Source organism: Netta rufina (genome assembly GCF_964035555.1).
Source record: "Netta rufina genome assembly, chromosome: 4".
NCBI lineage: Eukaryota > Metazoa > Chordata > Aves > Anseriformes > Anatidae > Netta > Netta rufina.
This window is the reverse complement of record NC_140127.1, coordinates 58494178-58515696: the sequence shown is the minus strand read 5'-3', so window position 1 is coordinate 58515696 and position 21519 is coordinate 58494178. Positions and strand designations below refer to the sequence as shown.

The 21519-nt window shown below is 38.0% G+C and overlaps 1 protein-coding gene across 1 annotated transcript in view; it reads right to left on the bottom strand.

Moving 5' to 3' along the window:
• Nucleotides 1-21519, bottom strand: part of DHX15 (DEAH-box helicase 15) — a 45269-nt gene that overhangs the window by 16133 nt on the left and 7617 nt on the right. Inside the window, exons 3-9 of the mRNA XM_084286654.1 lie at nucleotides 18625-18818; nucleotides 17346-17505; nucleotides 16726-16944; nucleotides 7988-8155; nucleotides 2952-3038; nucleotides 1268-1417; nucleotides 1009-1117 (exon numbers count right to left, since the gene is read on the bottom strand). Of these exons, the coding sequence (XP_084142780.1) occupies nucleotides 1009-1117; nucleotides 1268-1417; nucleotides 2952-3038; nucleotides 7988-8155; nucleotides 16726-16944; nucleotides 17346-17505; nucleotides 18625-18818 (1087 nt within the window). The remainder of the gene's footprint in view (nucleotides 1-1008; nucleotides 1118-1267; nucleotides 1418-2951; nucleotides 3039-7987; nucleotides 8156-16725; nucleotides 16945-17345; nucleotides 17506-18624; nucleotides 18819-21519) is intronic.

Here is a 21519-nt window from a genome sequence, read left to right as displayed (position 1 = left end):
TCATTCAACTGGCTTCCAAACATGAAATTGTTACCAAATTTGGTTATATACGTCCAGACATGAATCAATCACCTATTTAAAAGAGCTATTAACTGGATCAAAGGCTTTGAATATTTGAGGAGTGCTGCTTTTCAAAATTCAGACAGCAGTGGTATTGTGAAATATTCAGTAACATAGTAATATTTTCCTCCCAATGCACTGCCACCTTCTTCCCTATTCAATTCAAAATAGATTGGGTACAGTTCTAAAATTTCAGCCATGTGGTTTAGGTAACTATGCCCTTTCACAAACCTGAACCTTTAAGAATGTTCTCTTACTCCTACATTCCTTACAGCAAGGGTACATTACAGCCACAAAGAAAAACGTAACAGAATCAAAACACCTTCCTGCGAAGCTACCTTACGCACTGCATAGTACAAACAAAGAATGCAGAGCTGTAAAGCTACTAAAATGCTTACATTTATATTGTAGGTGAAAAAAAAAAACAAACAAACTATCTTGGACATATTTATCTATGTCTGACCCATGTTTTTAATTTGCAATGTAACAAAGCTATTTTAAAGTATTTATGAACATCTAATACTGTTAGAAGAGAGATCCACTTTAACTTCATAGACTGAGCCAAAAACATGTATTCAGCTTTAAAAATGCTAGCCAAATGTATTTACATGCAGTTAACTGATGCACAATTAGAAAGTGTAATCAAGGTGATGAATAAGAATTCATTCAGTAATAGGTTTTTCTAATGTACGTAATTTTGTCAAATCCCCTGCAATGGGGCATTCAGTAGTTTTCCTGGCTCCATTAAAAGCTCTTAGACAAGCTGTAATACAAAAATACTTGCTTTGTTAAGACAGTACTAAAAGAAACAAAAACTTCCTTATTGATTACAGTAAGAAACACTCAAAAAATATTTCATGTTATTTTATGAAATACTCAGCAAAATTAATAATTGCAGAAGTTGAAATTAACACCTGCAGTAGAGAAGATAGAATATGAAACTGGTACCTGGAGGATCCATAAAATCGAAGTGCACCAAATCATCTATACCAAGCTTCTTGAGCTGCAATACTACAGATCCTAAGTTAGACCTCAAAATTTCCGGGTATGTATTGTCCTGTGCAGAGGAAAAAGAAAATTCAAGTTGTCTAGTTTGAAGTACTTGGAAGAACCAGCATTCACATTGTGATTTTGCTTGGTAACATAGCAACTGACTACCTGTATCAGTCGCATGTTCTTACAGATGCACTCGAAGAGGTGAACTTACCTGCATTTCAGTTTTGTAAGCCTTCTCTGTATAAAGCCTGAAGCACTTGCCTGGCCTAGTACGACCAGCACGGCCAGCTCTCTGCTGAGCTGAAGCTTTACTAATCGCAGTCACCAAGAGAGACTCCACTCTGATACGAGGATTGTACACCTATTTGAAAGTGGAATTGGAGCAGGAAAAGAAGAATGAACAACACTCATGGATAAGACTTATCTCAAATATAAAGATGGCTTTAAATTTGTTTTTAAATGCAGCTTCTGACTAGGAAATCCTAAGTTGTATGCATCTGAGAGGAAGAAAAAATTGGCTACAGAAGCCTTTGGATCAGTGACAGAAAACTTCAAATACAACTGCCTAGAAAACAGCATTTACGTTTTATTCATTTGTTAACATCTTCTGCCAGGCTCCCCATTCTCCTTAAATGTGTGTGTATTTTTAGATAAGATTTTCATGGCAGAACTAATGTGTCCAATTTGTTCTATAGAGTGCTAAACACACTCTTGATGCTCAAATAATTCCATGCAAAAACAAGTTGTCTTGATACAATTATAAGGTTGAATAACCATGTTCTAAAGGTCAGAGAAATCTAACATTAAGGCTTGAATGCAATTGTAAAAAAAAAGTCACACTGGTGACAAAGCAAGACTATATTTGAAGGGCACATGTGGACCGTCACAGTACACAATATGCTGGAATTTACTGTAAGACTCCCAGTGCAGTTATACATAAACAACAGCCCTGCCAACTCATTAGAGCTTATGGATAGAAGATATTGTTAAAAAACAGTACTAAAGTTTCATTTGAAGACCTTCTCTAGTCCATGTTTTAACCTGCTGGTATGAATGGGTATAAGCCATATACGAAAACATTAGTCCTTACTTATTAGAAAACTACTTCCAATGAAAAGAATACTACTTGTGAAAAGAATTCAAATTAATGGCAATTGCAACTGGTGCATGAAGATGCACCAACTGTACTCACTCTGCTGTCATTTTGCAGAAGTTTAAAAAGCTGGTAACATGCATGAGTGTTAAAGGCAAAGCCCAAGAAACCAAGTTATGAAGACAGTTACCAGTGAAAAATTCAATTAAGTTTAAGAGACTTTAATTTTAATCTTTAATTTGTTCTTGGTTTGCATTCAGGCAAGATACTCCAGTTCCTCTGCATCTCCTTTAATGCTTCAAGAAAGGCTTGGTGACTTAAGATCTTTAAGGCTGCGACAGCACCTGGTGAGTACGGACAAAAAAACAATACTAGCCTAGGTATTGTTTCGCTCTTCTCATTTAAGCGCTGAAGTATTCCACGCTAACATAACTTAAATCAAGAGGTGACTTCTAGCACCAGTTTCATTTACTTTCGTATATTTCTCAGTTTTAATTTAGCATTCTCAAACATGGACACAATACAAAATGAGAAGTGAATTCTATATTCCAGGCCTAACTCTAAAAATCCTGATGTTTCAATTTTTAAGACTGATGTTCTTCTGTACTACAGCGTTTTGGACTGTTATAGCTAAGCTTACAGATGAAGTACAAGCCTATCATTAAGTCTAAAAAAAAAAATCAACATCAAGACTTCTGTTGGTAATCAGTGATGAGTGTTTTGCAATAGAAGATTTACCTCAGCAAACCAGACTTCAGTATCTTTCCTACATTAAAGAAAACACAACTGACATAATATTTACCTTTTGTTTTGCGAAGCCAGGATCAATCACAAACACCACACCATCTATTGTTAATGATGTCTCGGCAATGTTGGTGGATACAACAACCTGTTGAAAAATGAGATTACTAATTTGTCAAGAAGATATGCAAATAAAGCCCTCATTCTGTCTCTGCATCACAACTTCTCAGCAAGTTCTTTCACCTGATCAGTAAACTAGGCAAAGCTCTGCTCCAAAACTTTGTGCAGTGCAGTTTTTGTCCACTGTATTTGTTGTCTTCGTTAATAATATGAAAGAAGTTTTAATAAGAAGACACAGAAGAGCAAATATTTTACTTTTAAGATTGCAGTTCAAAATTCTACTCCTAACTCCAGTACAAAATGATAAACTGCAATGAATCTCTAACATCTTCTGTTAGCTTTAAGTTGTGTTTTCTTTTTTTCTTTTAAAGCCCAAAGATGGCAAACTGGTTAAATAATGCTGTATCAAAGGTTACATAGCTGTACTTAAATGAGTCAAATCCACCCGCAGGTGCCTCTCCCAGTTAAGCACTAAGTAAAAGAAAAGTCTGTTTTACAATCCAGATATTAACAGTAAAAAGCAGATATATGCCTCTTATTTTACGCACACAGGAGCCCAGTATGTTCTTTTAGTTGGTCCAGAATAAAGTAGTTATCAATACAGTCCACCTAAAATCCTCAAACAATGCTTAATTTCAACTTTAAGTTACCATAGTCAAGTATCTTTACATATTTTGAAGGTTAGGCTTTAAGCTGCTGCAACATCTCTGGAGCTTGTCTCGTGCAAAAATTAAAGCAAAGGCGTTTCCGAGCTCTGCAGCCTGATTCATTGCCATTTAAATGTTTATGTCCAGAGATGCAGTTTGCAGTCTATAGATACCATTAGTTCTCACCCCAGCAGTGACCACACTAAATTATGTTAGAAGGAAACGTAATCAGCTACCTTAAAAAAAAAACCAGACATACCCCAAACCAGTTCAGGAATTCATTAAAACCACTTACCTTTTAGTTCTTAATTCCAGTGAAGTCAAAAAGCCCTGTTTTCAGGTTAACAATTAGAATTTGAGACCCCTACCAATTTCTTCAGAATTACAATGAAGTCAGTGGCTGGAATAGATTGATATTCCCAATGATTTCTCTTCCTCCTGGCTGATCACTTTGCCAGTCGGGTAGTACTTACTACTCATCTCTTCTTAACTAGACTTAGTGTCTAAGCCTGCCCAGATGCCACTATATAATGAAGGCAATACTTAGGTGGAAAAAAAATTAAAGCAATTTAGAATTAATACGGTGTTCCACCCTGAAATTATATGCTATTTAGAACTCCCCCAAACCCACACCTTTCGCTGACAGGTAATCTGCATAGTAGCCAAAGACAAAAACCACAAAAAAATCAATGCAATTAAGTGCTGACAGCACTATATACGGTCACGAAAGTTTCGCAAGTCATTAAATATGTAAATTAAACTAGCATTCCTATGTTAAAAAGCTAGTCAACCCACATTCAACTTGCTGTTAGGGACTGTACTTAGATAAGGTCTCAGCTTGCTTTGGACCTACTAAAGCATAAAGCATTCATACCCAGAAGCTTCAAATACCAATTACATCGTAGCATGGAAAGGCTTTGGTGCTGGTTTTAATCACCAATTTCTATTAGGACACTTCAACACTGACAACTCAATACTGTTAGTACACTTAGCCCACGGAGGCCCATCAATTTAACTTGTACTTGAATTTGCTTAGCTTGTACTCAGAATAATACAGAAGGGTAGAGGAAAAAAACAGAACAGGATTCACCACATTATGACTATGTACATCTCGTTTGTTAATGTCACATAGCTTAAGAACAAATGAATACTGCATCATAAGAAACCTAGTGAAAAACCTGAAGTTCTTCCACATCTCTGAAGCCTAAATCAGAATTACAAAGTTGCTCAGAAGTCAGATGAATGAAATTAGCACTAAATTATGTAAAATAACTGTACCCAATTAGCTTTAACTGCAGTTTTGCAGTTTTAACTGCAATATTGCAGTTACAGAGATGTTTTTGGTAAAAAGGTTTCTAAATATCACATTAATGGTTTGATACAAAGTTCTTAGAGATCGCACAAATTAGTTCGTATATTAAAAAAATCTACATATTATACGTAACTCTCTATTGTATTAGCTAGTAACTCTCAAGACTCCTGAAGCAAATAAAACAGCCTAGAAATTCCATTCTGCTACTGGAAATTGGTCTGTTTACACCAAAACGAACAAGACTAAAATGCAATGATATAGCCAGTTTGCATTAAGAGAGGAGTCAAAATATAAAGCTCAATGTGCACGTGATATCAAACGTGTCTCAGATGCATCATAGAAGACAGCAGTCAGTCTCAATGTTCCTTCTCTTTTCCTCCCATCTCCCAGTTTTAAAGGCACACATTAATTGTAACAGAGAATAGAAAATGCTACACTACCCAGGATTTAATAATGAAAATACCATTAAAAATCCCTTTAATTTTTAAATGATTGTAGTTTCTCCCTACAAAGAATATGGTCATGATAGGTAGTTACTGCATTTTGGCTCTCAGACGCAATAGTGAAGCGCTCAAAATGCTTACCAACACAAAATTTGATTTTAACTATTAAATTTTACAGGCGATTAAACAGTGGTTTATTAACTTTTGAAACCTAACAAATAATGCATAGGACACTCTGTTCTCCTGAGTTTAACACTGGGTTGGTTACACCTGACTAGGCAACTGGCATCACCTTCTGTATGGCAGACCCTCAAGATCACCACATCCCTAGGAGCTGGCAACTCTTACAATTAAGGAAGAAAACTCTCCAAAACATGGAGCAAATACAAGCTTAGCTCAGAACACTCTGGAAAGATTTTTTTTTTTTTTTTAAAGATGAAAAGAAAGAAGACATGACTCATCTGACTGATAGACAGTACAGTAATAATGCTTTGATGTTCAGTTGCTATGTTTGCACAATCATGTAACCATACACAGGGAACAAGCTACCAATATAATAACTAAGAGTAAAGGACAGTAGTCCACTTCAAGTCTGAATTACAAAATTGAGTTAAAAACCACTAGGGATCCAGTATGTGAAAATGCACAAAAGTAACTTTAGAATAAGGCCAATGAGAAAGGTGAGTGTTTTCAGCAGGCAGTGTATATGGAAACAATAGGGTAGAAAAGGAGAGCAGAAAGGCACCTTTGAGTCAACATTGTCTTTATAGAGAAATATTGATTCACCATAACCAGAAAAAAAACATTTTTATCTAGAATCTTAAGCTTTCTAGTAAATGCTAAGCAGTAACAACTTATTACAAAAGGACAAAAAACTCTTAAGCCATCAAGATGAACAGTAGTATTTGTTACCACCAGGAATATTGCACGCTGCTACACAGCTTCTAAAAGCCACCTTTCCTTTCACAGAGTGAAAGGAGCTAAGCAAGCGTTTCACTTGGTTTATGATTATAGCCTTTGAAACAATTCAGACGTCCTTCTAGCCCTCCTTCCTTGGCCACTCTGTAACCCAGGCTCACCTCCTACAGGCTGTGCAAAAGCCGATGTTCTGTGCGGTAACAGAGCACACGTGGTCCTGCTTTACGCATCCTGATCGCTAACTGAAACTAGAGCAACTAAACTTTGCAACACATACAGGTAACACTTCTCACTCACTGCTAGATTTCTCATAAAGATAAAAAAGAAAAGATGAAAGCCAGAACATCTCAGTCAAACAAATACATTTCAGAGTATGGTTAGAAAACACACAAATGACTTCACAGGTCTGAATGCTGCTCGTATCTTTTCTGCCCACAGGTGATCTCTCCAGCCTGGCAATTTTTCTTGTATTAAAATAGTTGCTATAGTTAAAATGCCTTCTTAAACACTGGTAGAGTTCAACATAATGAAAGCTACCCAGTGCATGTTACCCTCTTATCAAGAAAAACAGGAACTGCCTATTTTGAAGTGCAGTTTTAAACAAATGAAAGTTAAGAAGAAATACACAGCTATCACTTGTTCATCGCTGAAAAGCAAATTTCATTCATTCAAGTCATTTGCTAATACAATCTTGTTGCAGAATTAGTTTCATGATTTCAGATCATATGCTTTCTGCAGTCAGCTTTGATAGGAAAGAGATCATTTCACTGAATTTAGTAAGTAATTTGTTCTTCCAGAACACTATGAGTTTGCCACTAGTATTCACCATATATTGTAGTGTCCAAGAAGTCACATAATCAACGAACAAACCCTGCCTGGAGCAGATTGTATGATTCAGCTTTGACCTTCAAAATCTAACTTGGTGAAGGCTACAGTTCCGCATAGCATTAGGTTATCTGGAAGAAGCTCCACTAACACTCCTTCCAAACATTCTGTTTTAGAGAAATGGCCACACAGTTTCTAATGTCATTTATAGAAGTACTCAGGAACTGGACTGGTAATGTTATGAGAACATTCACTAACATCATTCCTCAAGGTATTTTTGTTGGTTTCTCAATTGTTTTTGCCTGATAAAAGAATCCCAATTCCTTGCTTATTGCTTCAGAAAATATGAACTAACTTAAATACTTGCTTTAACTTACGCCTTGTCATAAGCCTTACGAAACAGAGAAAAGAATTGCCTTGAAATCCCTTGAAGGAGGTGGCTGATTTTGCCTCCAAAAAGAACATGTCTCAGACTAATTTAAGAATAATTTATCATGGAAAAAGTTTCATCCTTCCATGTAAGTCACACAGTTGTCAAATTCAGTGTTAAATTTCTCATAAGAAACTTACATGAATGGCAGTCCCATTCAGTTAAATCAAACTGTTGCCAGAACATTCTGGCATTATAGACAGAAGTCAGAGTTTTGTATTGCACTAATAAACACCATTATCTAAAAATGTAAACAAGATAAAACACCAGATTATTAAGGCATCATTGAAAAAGCTTCCAACTTGTTGCTGTACACTTAAAATAGCCAAAGCAGACTTAATTGCCCACACAACTCTGAGTAGCTTGTTACTGAAGAGCATACCAAAACAACATACTATTTACCTTTCTTCCTATTGCTCCATTCTGTTTTTTTGGTGGAGGAGGTTCAAAAATCCTTTGCTGTTGCTGCGGAGGAAGGGTGGAGTACAACGGAATGATTTTGATGTCACCCACTTCAGGACCTAAATCATCAATTTCACGTTTTATCCTCTTGCAGGCTTCATCGATCTCCTGTAAAACAAGCATACGTGTTTTAAAACTCCATGAGAAAGTCAGTCTTTTATTTTAGAGCAACTAATGACAATTATACTAAGTCTACACTCAGAAGAACAATTACAATAATTTCAATTTAAAAAAAAATGCAAGGTATTTGCTGAATTCCCAATCAAATTTCCACAGTGCACCAAGATACCTCAGCTTCTATACTCTAACGAACATCCTAATTTGCATTCAACATCCTTTTTCTTTTAGTCATGTTTCCTAATTAATTCTCTACAAATTGTACTAAAATTGAAATCTCTCACCCTGGAATATTAAACTGCACTCATGACCTTTTCAATTTTCACAATCTAGAAGAAATTGATGTGCAAGATATTTAAAATAAGCCAATTAAGCTTTAATGTCACGTATCAGTAATGCAATTATATGGAAGATTTGCTTCATTGTACCTAATGAGAACAAACACCTTTACAGTATAAACATGGATGCTCAAAATCAAACCTCTTAATCCAGTTTCAGATTTTACTTTAAAATTAACTGAAATCCCACTTAAACTCCAGAGCAGTCAGTGAAGTACTCTGCAAATGGTAGAGGCTTTACAGTTTTTACCTTTGTACAGTATTGCTAGGCTATTTTCTGACAAGCTCACCACACAGGATAGCTCCCAATTGCTTACATTTCAGTTTCATTTTAAAACAAGAGCATTTAAGCCCACTAGGAGACCTACAGTTACAGTGAGATTTAATGGAAAACAAACTGTACAGAAATTTAGGCCAACAATTAATGCAATTTCTTAATTCCAACTTAAAAGTCACAGAGCCTCCGCTGGTGTAACTCAGGTGCTCTCATGAACACCGTTATTCTGGGTGAACCACCAACAGCAGAACGAAGTCACAGAGACAAGAAGATAACAGTAAGCAGAAGAAAATGGCTACAACACATTCCAAGAGAAGAGGCCAGCCTTCCCTTGCCACACATAATTCACCAGACTGAAGTTACAGCGATGCTTAAGACACTCATACAAGTATATAACTTCAATTATATATATACAGCTCTGTAAAATTACTGCTTTAAAGTCTAATTAGGGAAGCAAAAGCAGCTTCCATGCTAGAAGTCCTAAAATGCAGGTACTATCTAGAACAGATCTGTCAGATTTGGGGATTAACTTTAATTTGTTTTAAAAGAGACTTCTCACTTTTCAGCATAAGTGCACGGAGTGTTTTAAATAATCACAGACAGTATAATACTCATGTTCAGTACTGACCAGCATATATAATTACTGCAAACAGAGCAAAATAACAGTTACAAGGTCTACCTCTTTGATGTCAAAGTGTCCTTTAATAGTAAGCCTCATGCCAGAAGGCATTATCTTGCCAATTTGAATGAACTGCAGACATTTACAAAAACCCTTTTAAACAAAGGTGCACTTTGCCAACAAATCCAATATGCTATTTCATAACATAAGAGGCACGCAAGAAACTGAGCTGGAATGCCCCCTACTGGTTTCCTAGCAAAGAATGAATTTCTTTATAAAAATGTCAATACAGGTGGTTCTGCTGATAAACCCTTTTTGAAAGTTCATTAATAGCCTCCCAGTGAAAAGGAAAAAAACCCTAATGTACCTGACATATCATACATAGTAGTTCAGTAAATTAATAACTTCATATAATGGTCCTTAATGAAAAAGGCAGCATGTCAAAGTAAGCAGCTGACTATGCAGCCACACACTCACTCTCTCAAATTTGCACCTTTCAAAGGTTTGACAAGCTGACACTTGGACACCTGATAAAAATTAAATAGAAAATTAGACCACGTCATTCAAGAACACTGGAGTCAAATGCTAAAACAAGAAGTCTAGCACAGACACGAGCTCCTGATCTGAAGGTCCCTAAACTGTTTCAAGGAATCTGAGCAGATTGCACTGTGTGACTGGTAGAGCTCTGATACTGGACAGGGTGCTCAACCCTTCAGTTTTATGCCTGAGATAAATACAAGCAAGCAGTGACAAATAAGGGCACTGCACTCTTCAGGCCATGTGTTCACAGTCACCTATAATCTTTGAGAAGAACAAGGAGCACTGTTACCCCCTAGAATTTCCCAATGCAGTTTCAAAATATCCCAGATCAGAATTCTACAATACTTCAACACAGCAAGGAGAAGAGCATATAGAATCATTACTCCCTGCAGATTTGCAGAGATAACTGCAGAGCTCTCATTAAAAGCTGCTTGAAGGACACAAGTCAACAAAAGCCACTGCCACTCATCTGAAGACAACAGAAGAGAGCCCTGTAATACTGAAGTGCTTAATAAAAAAAATAAAAGTAGTGGCAGTTTCCTTTTATTTACCCACTAACAGATTATTATCTGTTTCAGCTGTACGTTCACAACCAATCTTCAATTCCAGCATCAGCGTAAAACTAGTATTTGCCAGAAACCTTTCCAAAAAGCTATCCCAAACTACACAATCTAAAAGACGTGTGTAATTAGAACAGTTTGAAAGCATTGAGGATTCAGTTAAGTGTCAAAGATTTATTTTTATCACACACAAACATTTAAGTCTCACAACATGATGGGTATGGTTGAAGGCACAATCCTAACTTTAATCCTTTGAAGATTCAGTAAGCCTAATTCAGTAGTCTTGATTCTCTCAAGTACCAAAGATATATTTTTTTTAAATTAATGTTTGCACACTGAAGCCATTACAAACCCCCTTGAAAAGGGATTAATCCACCCACCCACACATAAGAAGAGCTTTTTCTTCTTGGAGGGAAAGGTAAAGTGAACTTGCCTTACACTTTGATGATGCCTGAAAATGTCCTCCAATAGCCCTGACAACCACACTGATACTACTTGAGGTACAGGGACAGAGGAGCCACAGTTACAGGCATGACTGCAGAGGGCTCTAGCACAAAGACCTGTTTCAGAATTAATCGAAGCAGGAGGTCTGCCACACAACAGGTGCAAGGCTTAGGCAGTGCTGGGGTTACTGAAGTGAACTTGGTCCTGGTTCCTCTCAAAACTAGACTTGTTACGAGTATGAGCTGAGGAACAGTTTGCAGAGTCCTGAGTAGGCAAGCCTACTGTCTAAGCTAGAGTTTAGAAAAACTTCTTGCTTGATCCAGTAAAAATGGATTAACAATATACTTATGTGGAGATTAAAAAAAAAAAAAAGATTTGAAAGGTCTGGTTAAGGAAGTTTAACTGAACATCCCCTTCAACTAAAAGCTAACAGTCTTTAGTTGTTTCCAACTCCCTACTTGTGAGGAAAGGCAATACTGGGTGCAGCACTCCTACAGGCTCTCCCCATATCTCCATATTCTCACATTATTCTCTGACTCCTTAAAATTGTGACAGTTAAGCTACAGACATCCCTCCCGGAGATGGATTCCTAAAGTTGCTACGAAATTCAGCATTATCTGTGTCCGTATAGGAACCGATGCTTAGCAGTGCCTTGTTTAGAAACCAGGACAAGAACACGCTCCTCAATTTCTTTGTCATTTATCTGAAGCAGTAGTGCAGCCATCAGTATTTTCACAAAGCAGTAAGTAGGGTACTTGCACCTCTCAAACCTGGCAAGGCTTTTACTCCATCTCAACCCACTTTTCTGTTCAAAAGGTAGGCTGATGACTACTGCGCAAGAAAAAACGGTAATTTTTGTTCTTCTCACTGAAGCAGTGGTTCTGCACAGCTAGAAATGCAAGGGTTCAACAGATGAGAAGGAAAACACAAGCCTGAAGCCTGTAGACAAAATAAGCACTGAATTCTCAGAACACCAGGACTGATGTTCTATTCCATTTTAACATCCAGTATATGGCAACAGCAACAACTGCTACTCACAGCAATTAAAAGCACGGTGTTTTCTTTATTTTTTTCCTTTCTCATGGCCGATGAGTACATCTACAAGTATACATACACACACAGGTAATCTCATTCACCCATGAACAGTATTAAATACTGAAGTAGCCATACACAAAACACACATGCATTTTGAAAAGGGTTATAGATCTTGCAATATCAAGAAAGAATACCCAAGAAGTGCTTTCCAGACACCAAGTAGGTATATACAATACTTCCAGTTGTAGTCAAAATCAAGTACTCAGAAGCCCTTCCAACTGTTCTGTGAAATAAACACATTCAATGTCACCTGAACACTTCACTGCTACAATTTCTGGACTTACCATGGCAACAGACCTGGCTGCATTTACCTTCGTACAATGGGTACTGAATGCTCCCTGATCAGCAGCCTCTTACTCCTTTCCAACAGTTTAACTACAGAAAGCACCAGCTGCAGGTTCGTTTCTTTAATGCTCAAGATAGCCTTTTCATAGCCTGACCCCTTTTGTCTTCTTTCATCCTGTCTCCTTCTGCTCAGTGCTGCTCACATCCCTCACCCAAAGGACAGCACAGAGAAACAGCCAGCTACAAGACAACACAGCTGAATTCCTGCCCCTTCCTTAAGGAAGGAAATCCCTTCCCTACCCCCCAGCCCTCCCAACAGTAAACACAAAGCCTTCCACATTGCATAAAGGACAGCATCAGGCAGAAGGTCTCCTCAAAAAGCCGGACAAAGGTAATTTGGGAAGACATGATGAAAAGCTGGTGGTATTTAAAACTGAGAGGGTCATAACCAATACTTCTGTGGCTTAGCTTCAACAGTATCACTAAAGGGGTTAGTGATAAGTTCCTCACCCATCTGACCCTCATCCCCCCCTTGATTTGTATTAGCAAATACTAACAGAACTAAAGCAAGACAATGTGTGAACAAGACTTAACATTATAGGTTTTGATTTTTTGTTTTTCTCCTGACAAAACTCATTTTTGAAGGACTATCTTCTAGGTATGACTTTTAAAGACAATCTGTGGCCATTTATTTTAGAAACACGTTGGTTCCTTTGGCTTGGTGTCCAAACACAGTTAAGAATGAGAGCCTGGGGAATAAATGAATCATAAATCAATACCTCCCCAGCTGCCCAAACTCTTCCTGTATGTCTGCACTGCTCACATGCATCATCTCACTAATATTTAACATCCTCAAGCTCTGCATCAAAAAAGTAAGGATTGGAACATATCATTAGCAACACACCTAGAAGATGTATAAAATTAACCACACAAGAGACCAATTTTGCTTCTTATCATGGTAGAGTGCATTCCCCCCCCTTATCTGCTCTTGAAAAGAGAGTCCTTATTACACTATTTAACCTGAATACTCAGTAGAAAATCACTTCCATTTCTTTCCCTGATGGTATTTATGCAGTAAAGAGGAGTTGCACTTACTGATGGGTTAGTATTAGCAAGAACAGAAACAGGAAGGGGTTATAGGAGCAGTTCTGCCTATTACTGAGTTAGTGCAACACATCTTTAAGAAGAAAGTTTGTGCTGAACAAGTACTCAAGATTCTTTCATAAAGTAGTTCTGCTGAAATGGCAGTCAAGAAAAAGAAACTCAGGAAGCCTAGCTAGAATGAACTTACCCAGTTCAATTGCCTCCTCTAAGCTACCAATCCACTCCAGTAACCTGAATTTCCTTCCCTTTGTCTGTATGTAGTAGCCATCCACGCTACCACAGCTGAGGCACGAACCTGCACCAGCACTACACAGCAGACCTACCTAATGACCAACAGGAAGCTGCCCTGAGCTGAAGGGCTTCAACTGCCAGCAAATGTTCTAGCTCAGCTGCTGAACTTGTGTATGGGAACATCCACTGGAGTCTGAGCAATGCCTGGGCAGCAGATTAACATCTGAACTGCACCACACTGCCTTTCAAGCAACTCTTTCTACAAAAAGATGGTGACTAGTGATGTCATTTTAAGGACATTTAATGGAACAATCTGAGAGCTCAGCATTCAAAGCAGTTGAATGGTTTTGTGAACATGGTCATTTGCAAGATTATTTCAAAAACTATTTCTTCAGTTGACCCTGTATCAGAGGACATACACCCACAAAGAATCCCTTGACACGAGCAAACCTCAAGATTGCCCCAGTTAGAATGTTCTTTTAAAGAGGGGATGCGGTCTAACTACAGCACTGTGCACAGCTAGATTCAGCTTCATCTTAGTAAGTGAACCAGGCAGACATTACTGCCTTTTTTCCCCTGAAGGAAACAAATACCAAAAAAAGCACAAGACAATTTTATCGTGTGTAAAATAAGGAGGGTGGGGCAGGGGGTGTAGACACCTTAGAGCATGCCCTCTTCTCATACAAGTTCTTATCACAGAGAGCACAGAGCCAGCCACATCTGGCTCTGATGACATGAACCTCCTGGAAACATTTTGTCCTGAAGGCTGCATGAAACTTGATCAGTTTCCCTCTTTCATTTCCCAGGAATGAATACAAACTGCTACATTTTAAGAGGAAGAGAAAACAACAGCCACAACAACAACAAAAAGCTGGATGTTTCAGGAGATGCTCTGAACACAGATTGAAAGAAAAAGGGAAGAGTGGAGTGTCTTCCAAGGGAGAAGTCAACATTTGACCATAGCTGAGAACTGCTCTGTCAACAAGTCACAACTGAACTTAGCACAATTCCACAATCATTTTAACTTGCTCTATTTGAAATACTTCATGTTGACATCTCAAATACATGAAAAGCAAGAGAATTTCTGCCGCTAGCACTGGAACACAAATTACTGGTGTTACTTTCGCAGTTTATGCACCTCAACTCCTCGGCACATTCTGCGTAAGGCTGAAAACAAGCCAGAGCCTGTGTTCACTGCAGCCCAGTGCACTTAACTGACTCAACCTTACTCAATCTCTACCACTGAGACCAAAGAAGTTGTCAATTTTGACTTCAATTTCCTCCTAAGAAAGTGTCTGCTACTTTCTTTCACAGTTCTAGTGCTTAACCAACCTGTAAGGAAAAAGGTGTACCTTTAAAATAAATCCTCACTTATAAAACATTCTGCCAAAACCTCAAGTGTCCTCTAATGTGTTTTGCAACCATTTTCTACAACATCACCATTCCGCCAACATCCCATTTTAAACCTCTCTGGAACACAGACACCAGAACCTCACAGCAATCTTTTCCAGTATATTTTTCTATATTCGAGAACAGCGTTGATCTGCACTTCACATATCCAGATGCAGCTCGGATTCATCCTCCTACATACGTGATGTGTTTGGCTTTATGGAGAGAAGAACACTGGGGTGGCAGAGAACACACTCTGCATTCACAAGTGCCTACGTTACTAAGTCGTGCAGACAGATCTGTAGTTTCCGGATCATTATTTCTGCACACACCCCCCACCCAATTTCATCTGTAATGATTTCACACCTACTCTCAGATTACTGATCTTAATGGAGTGCAAGATCTAATGCTGTTCTAACAGACCTCCAGTAGACAGTAAGCCTACAGCCTCTGAGATGCACAGGTGAGCCAATCTTGAGACATTTCAAGTGAACATCCACAACTAGACCACTGGGGTCTTTAATCACAACAACAGAACAAATTTGATACTGCCTGTTATCCAAGACAGACACGTTGTCTGAAATATAATTACATTCACTTATTTATGAACTGAATTCTGTCAGATTTTTCCAGTTTCATCTCCTAGACAACTAAGACAAGACATTAACGTTATTTCCATCATCAGAAGTCTCCCTGGTACACCAGGGTGGGTGTGTGGTTGCGTTTACATCAGACAATCTTCCTTACTTGTATCCTGTGGAATACAAGTTCTGTTTCAAAATGTTTATTCCTAATCAATCCCTAAACACAATTGCCCCCAAAAATCACAAAGCAAAGGGGATAAAACACTTCAAACTTTCTCTACAGAAGCTAAACCAGACTTGAAGTTCACCCTAACCAGCTAAATTCACACCAGCTCCAGGCAGAGCTGCTCCAGCGCCCCTGAAAAACTCATCAATTATCTATGGATACACGGACTTGAAAACTCTAGATAGGAAAATAAAGGATGGTGGCTTACCAATGCAAGGTAAACAAAGTGGTAAGGCAATACAGGGATATTACTATTAGATAAATTTATGCATAGGTGCCCCTACACCTATGTACACGCATGGTTTGGTAAAGCTTTTACGCTTATTATAAACACTACATCCTATAAGTTAACCCAGTAGAACTGAAAAGAATTTGTTTGAACTATAGAACAGAGTCCCTCTGAAGTAACAATGACTACTAAAGGAATCTAGAGCCATAACATGAAAGCAGAGTGGTACTGGTCCAGTCGATAACATCTGAAGAAGTGTTCCCGCGCCCCCAAATCTCCCATGTTTGCCATATCAAATGAATCAGAGCAATACATCACAACTGATGCAGCAAGGACATCATTTCTAACTGAACAGTAAAAGGGCAAATATTTGTTCTTCATGTAAGATTAAAGAAGAAACCTTCATGTAAGGTTAAAGATAAGGTTTAAGATGCTTGACTTAGCATTCTGGTTAAAGACATTAACATCTGCAAGAACAGATATACTTGAAATGTAACATTTCAAGTGCTGAACGTATGGCAGGTGGAATACCTCACACCATTTCTGAATGGTAAACTAGAAAAGGAAACTAAACATTTCAGTCTATACAAGCCACTTAAAGCAGTTTCTATATGGAAAGATGGCTGAAAAAAGAAAATACCTCCTGTCCAGTAAGAAAGAGTAGAAGATCTCCTTCCTCTTCTTCACACATGTGAATTTGGATCACTGTTCGAATGGCAGCCTCCAGGTAATCCCTTTCTGGTTCTGGAGTATAGAATATCTCCACAGGATGGGTGCGACCCGGGATGGTTAGAAGAGGGCAGTTATCAAAGTAGATCTGAAACTTGCCAGCATCTAAAGTGGCACTCATAACTATAACCTGTAGGTTTGGAGGACGCAAAGCAAAGAAGTTACTCCAGAGGTTGACAAGGACCTGTAAAATGTTACACATACAACATAAAATAGCAGAAAACTAAGCTTAACTGTTGACCATGATTCAGGCATGCTTTTATCACTTGATTACATAACTTCTGTTTCAAGGTGCAAAGAAAAACAACTAAAGGTTAAGCTATAATTACATCTTCCTAGTATTTCCTTCAATACAAAACGCGCTAGCACTTTTCCTAGTTATCTTCCGAATGTGTTCATCATTAACAGCTCAAGAAGACAGCTGATCTACATTAACTGACCTTTATAATCAACTAACAGCCAGCACACACATACCCTTCTTCAGCATGAGTAACTAGAAAGGAGATGTTGCTGGGCTTCATCACTACTGACCTTCAAATCAGCTCTTTGTCTTACAACTTCTTTCAAAACTCCCATCAAGATATCAGTAGCCAGGGTTCTCTCATGAGCCTCATCAAGAATTATAACACCATAGCGCTCCAGCAAAGGATCATTCATTGCTTCACGAAGTAACATACCATCAGTCATATACCTGAAAATATACAAAAACTATTTTTATTAAGTCTGATATAGAATCCTCTTCCACATTATTCACTAGGTTGCTTGAAGTAAGCCTTTAATCAACAATCTTTCAAAAGAGATGCATTAGTAAACTATTTCCAACTGAGTAACAAACCCACTTCGAAGTTCCATATAGAAATTACTGTAGAATATAAATGAAATCTATGAGTAGGAACAAAGCTTAAAAAAAGGAGGGGGGGGAAAACAAGATTTGGAAACATTTATGAGTAGTTTGTTGACTATTACTGGCAGACTTCCAGGCCTACAATTACAGACAAAGAAAGGGAAGAATGCAACCGAAATCCTAGAGCTACTATTCCTGCAACTATTTATTCTCTACTATTTTTACTTTTCCTCCTCAGTACAATTTCTTTTTTGCACATGAACTTCATTCCCAGCTGTCAACCACTTCTACGAGCAAAAGGAGAAACACCATTTAAACAGGTAAGACTCATGAAATCACGCTACATACAATCCTTTTTTAACTGATCATTCCGAGTGTCACCTGTAGATTATGTATGAAATGGGCCTGGCTGCACACACAAAGCAAAGGAATCTACAACAGCTGACAACTAAAATGCTGGCAAACTCAAACTTCAGATTTTGTGCCCTAGAATCTGCCATAGGTCACTTCTGAAACTCCCTGGTAGTTCTTACTAAAGCATGCTAATGAACTTCACCTTATGTAGTTAGTTACCACTGACAACTGCCAGCCAAATGGATAACATGAAGAGAAACTGAATGCTGAAGGGCTTTATTCTGAATAGCACTTTATTCATTAAAAAAAAATATTTCTTCAGATCACTCTCCTCTTTATGGATAACTTTAAATCACTTCCATAGGGTCGAGAGATTAAGTGGAATAACTCATTTCTGAATCTATCCAAGCAAGCCCCCCACCCCAGGTTTCTCTCAGCTGATGTTACAGCTCCTCTCTTCTTTTACTCAGGCATTGGAGGTGTTTGTCCATAGGTTCACTCCCCTCTTCATTACTCCTTTCAAAACTTCCCTAACCCCCTTTACAGCCCTGTGATTGCCCCCACCCTCAAAAAGACAGTGTAATGCCTTTACCGGATAGCTGCCATACTTACTTCAGAATGGTTTTTGCACTACTGCAGTCTTCAAATCGAATAGAGTAACCAACTTCCTGGCCCAGCATTACATCCATCTCATCAGCGACACGCTGCGCCACGCTCATTGCGGCCACTCTCCTAGGCTGGGTACATGCTACTCCCCTCTTTGGTCCAGGTAACGAGCGCATGTAGTCAACACACCACTGGGGGATCTGTCAAGAATAAAATTCAGTTTTACATCTGGCTATTAGAAGCATGGTTAATGTATAACTACTGTATCAAATAAAGATATTTATCATTTCATTGAGATGACAACTGTATGCAGAAAACTATCCAGAGATGAGAGCAGACAATTTAGTTGGACCCAACGCCACTAAATAAAGCACGTACGTAACTGTCATAGAGGTTATCAAGGAAGCAAATAGTTTCACAGTATCTTTGGGTGTTGTTAGGTCAGTACCCCAGAGAGAGATTTAACAGCAGCCATTGTGCTTAAAAGCAAAAGATCAAAATTAGCACTCACAATTTAGAGATCCACAACATGTTAGGTATTTAAAGTTCTACAGTAAACAAATAGTACTTCGCAGCTTAAAAAGCACTGCTTATAAACACGCACATTAGGGAAAAAAAAAAGGATACAGAACTTGGCTTAGCTATAAATCATAACAAAAACAAGTTTTAAGTTATGTTTATTTGGTTAACTCTTGTTCTTTGGAAATCTTATCCAACAGACATAAAATCCCAACGTTCTGCTTATTAACACTCATTTGTCATACAGTAATTTTATTTTTTTTTTTTATTTTTATTTTTTTTTTTTTAGGAATTTGTAAATAGTAAGTATTGTCCAAAATAAGCAGCTTTTTCAGAAGAATTTCTAGGGTCACGAACAAGATTGAATGTTATTAACATTTTCTGTGTGATGTCTTATGAGGAGACAACTCTAGGGACAGCTAGTTTGAAATCTATAGACCACAAAATGCACTCCTCCTTACTAATTGGTTTTAAAAGTATCCCAAAAAGCTCACACTTACAGAAAAGTGTGAGTGTTTGTGCACGGAACCAACACAAAACAATAGAAAGAGCTGTGTGGTTTCAAGTAACCTAGGAAGATCTTTCTTCTCAAATACAGTATTCCCACTGCAAAATGGGAGCAACTGAACACTAAGACTCATCCACATCAGGCAAGTGTAGACTGTAATAAACAGCTCTTTTTCTTAAAATGGAGGACATACTGCCATTATAAATACAAAAATAGAAAGCAAAGACTATGAGAAAGTGACAGGAGACCAGACTTCTAAAGAAAAAAGCTCAAATAGGAAATTATATTCAAACCTAAAAATAAGAGCAGCTCTTGAACACTGATGACATGAACCTGGAATCCTACCCAGTAACACATACACACTTCCCAAGCACAGAGTAAAGAAATTGTTTCCCACATCACTAGGACAAACTCGAATGTAAGCAGATGAGGTTAACTTCAAACAGGGCCAATCCTGACATGAACTTTAAAGCAGCAGGTCAGCCAGGCCACACTAATAGGAAATAAAAACAATGGAGAGGCTGTTTTCCAGGTAACAACAAAACCTACAGCACTAGTGTCAAACAAAGGACAAAGCCTCTGCAGACTTCCATACGCTAATCTGATTTAGATGACCACCAGAATACTTCCAATGTCCAGCTTTAAGAGACACAAACACTAAGGAGGACTGTGACATACTGCACTTCCTATTTCAGTCATGACCACTGCTGGGAATACACGGAACAATTCATATTACCCAGTTCTTATATAACACAACCAAGTTAACTTCATCTCCCTGACACACAAAAACACCTAAAATTTTCAGCAAAACCCCAAATTTCCTAGACAAGCAAGCACACAAGCATTTTCATCAATACTGAAAGAATGTGAAAGAGCTCAGTGTTAAGCACCCCTTAGCCTCAAGGACTTTTTCAGTGAAGAGAGGTTTGCAAATACAACCTCTATAAAAATAAGGCAGGTCCCTGCACAGAATGGCCTGTGAGATCTCAAATGAAAGCAGTGAGCTGTTAAAGGCCATTTAAGGCAAAGGGAAGATATTTTTTAAAGGGATGCTGAACAGGAAGGGAAAGAACACTGTTCTTTTGCCTGCTCTGAGCTACTTCAATCATTTAGAATTTTTCTCCATTAAAAACTATATGGTACAATATTTTTCATTAATTAAAAATGGAGTCCAACTTTCACCCATGTCAACTCTCCTTTGGACTACAAGGACAGCAGGAAATGAAGCCATGCCCAAAGCAATACTGCTTCTAAACTTTACCTGTCTAATTCTTCAGTATATTTTACCAGATGGTATAGTTTAGTGTGTTTTGTTTTTTTAAATTTCAAGCCAGTCTTCGTGGAACAAGATTTTTCAGAAAGGTTTTATCCCCTATTGTTTTCACCGCAAAAGCCAAGCTTTCTCAAACCTGGATGCTCTACAAGACTGAAGGGAAAACCTGCACACAGCAAGTGGGGAAGGGACTTGACAGATGGCAGCTCACTTAAAAGATTATCTACTTCCATAGGCTCTTTACCATGAAACGTAAGATAATCATTTCTGGAAAGACAATTCACTGCAGATTTCAGTGAATGCCAACCTTATACCAGATAACAGCACGCATAAGTAGTTCATGGACACATTCAGTTTCAGTTATTATAGGGTTCAGGTTTGTTTTTTTAAACAGAAAAATATTTATCTTGCTCTGATCAATGAGTGTAAGGAGATGGAAAATAAATAACCATTCCCCCCCAGCTAGTTTTAAGATGGCACCTGATCACAAAAAGAATAAGACAGCATCCCATGCAAAACAAGGATCTCCCTAGCCACCAGCAAGATCATTTTCAGTGTCACTGTCCTACAAAGGCACCCTCCATTGTTTAAAGATATACCC